This window comes from Crocuta crocuta, unplaced genomic scaffold (assembly GCF_008692635.1).
Source record: "Crocuta crocuta isolate KB4526 unplaced genomic scaffold, BGI_CrCroc_1.0 C28452654, whole genome shotgun sequence".
Classification (NCBI taxonomy): Eukaryota; Metazoa; Chordata; class Mammalia; order Carnivora; family Hyaenidae; genus Crocuta; species Crocuta crocuta.
This window is the reverse complement of record NW_027549669.1, coordinates 1-1,128: the sequence shown is the minus strand read 5'-3', so window position 1 is coordinate 1,128 and position 1,128 is coordinate 1. Positions and strand designations below refer to the sequence as shown.

At 57.4% G+C, this 1,128-nt stretch overlaps 1 protein-coding gene across 1 annotated transcript; it reads right to left on the bottom strand.

Annotated features, from left to right (window-relative positions):
- Nucleotides 1-60: 60 nt before the first annotated feature.
- Nucleotides 61-984, bottom strand: LOC144219061 (sorting nexin-15-like; the record flags this gene model as incomplete). The annotated part of the gene is made up of 3 exons (XM_077749045.1): nt 61-264; nt 582-729; nt 820-984. Coding segments are annotated over 3 exons (489 nt in total), but the record flags the coding sequence as incomplete, so codon positions are not given.
- Between the last annotated feature and the right edge of the window lie 144 nt (nt 985-1,128).

The window sequence follows — 1,128 nt, the reverse complement described above, 5'->3', positions numbered from 1 at the left end:
GGGGGGGGGGGGCAGGGCACCTTTCAAGGATTCACACAGGCACTACACGTGCTAGTTGGTGGCTCTGCCTGCCTTCCTTGCCCCTACATCAGCCCCCCTCTGCTTGTCCAAGCTTGTTACCTTCCCTGGAGAAGGGGTCGAAGAGGGCAAGCTCAGCGTCTGTGAGGGGGCCTCGGGCGGGGGAGCTGGATGCCTCCTCGGTGCTCCCACAGTTAAAGACGAGATCCAGGGCCTCCTGGGCAGGGCTGGATGGTGGGGGATCCGCTGAGGAATAGATCGTTGGTGACATTCATGCCTGACCTTATCATTTCCCAGCTTTCCAAATGGAATCCTCTCTCATTAAGTCCTTGTGGCACCCAAGGGCACAGATAAGCCTATGTTTAGGGTTTGTACCCATTTTACAGATTAAGAAACTCCAGCCTAGACAAGGAAAACGGCCTGGCTAGAGATCCTCAGCAGGTAGAGGCGCTGGAACATACCCCAGAATTTTTACTGGGGCAAATCTTTGCTGGGGAGGAAGTGTGTGCCCTCCACCACCCCCAGACCCTCCAGCCCTGGCACCCTCCCCACCCCCAATGTACCTGGAGCCTCCAGTTCCTCAAGGCCTCTCCTCTCTGCAGGGAGTGGCTGGGGCAACCAGGGCTCCTCAGGGGGCGGCGTGGGGATCAGAGGGGGTGGCAGGATGTGCAGGTCCCTGGACATGTCAGAGGGCCGAGTTACCTCCCCACCCTGAGGGAGAGAAAGACAGGGATGGGGGGGTGGTCTCTGGTGCGGCCTCACGGGCAGGTACGGGGGGGAGGGATGAGCAGGTGCACATACCCGGAAGAACTCCTTGAGCTGGGGGCTGTTGTTGAGTGCAGGGATGTGCACCGTGAAGCGGAGCAAGTCCTCAGCCCCCTTCCGCCGCTCCTCAATCACCGAGGCCTCAAACCGGCCTGCAGCCACCCCCAGGCAAGGGGTGGGGAGAGAGGCAGCGATCTGTATATTTCACTTAATATGTATGTTTCACTTAACCCAATATAACCAAAATAGTCTCCTTTGAACCCGTGATCCATATATAAATGATCAAGATAGTTAACATTCTATTTCAGCGTGCACTCACCCCCTAGGCACACCTTGGCTCAGACT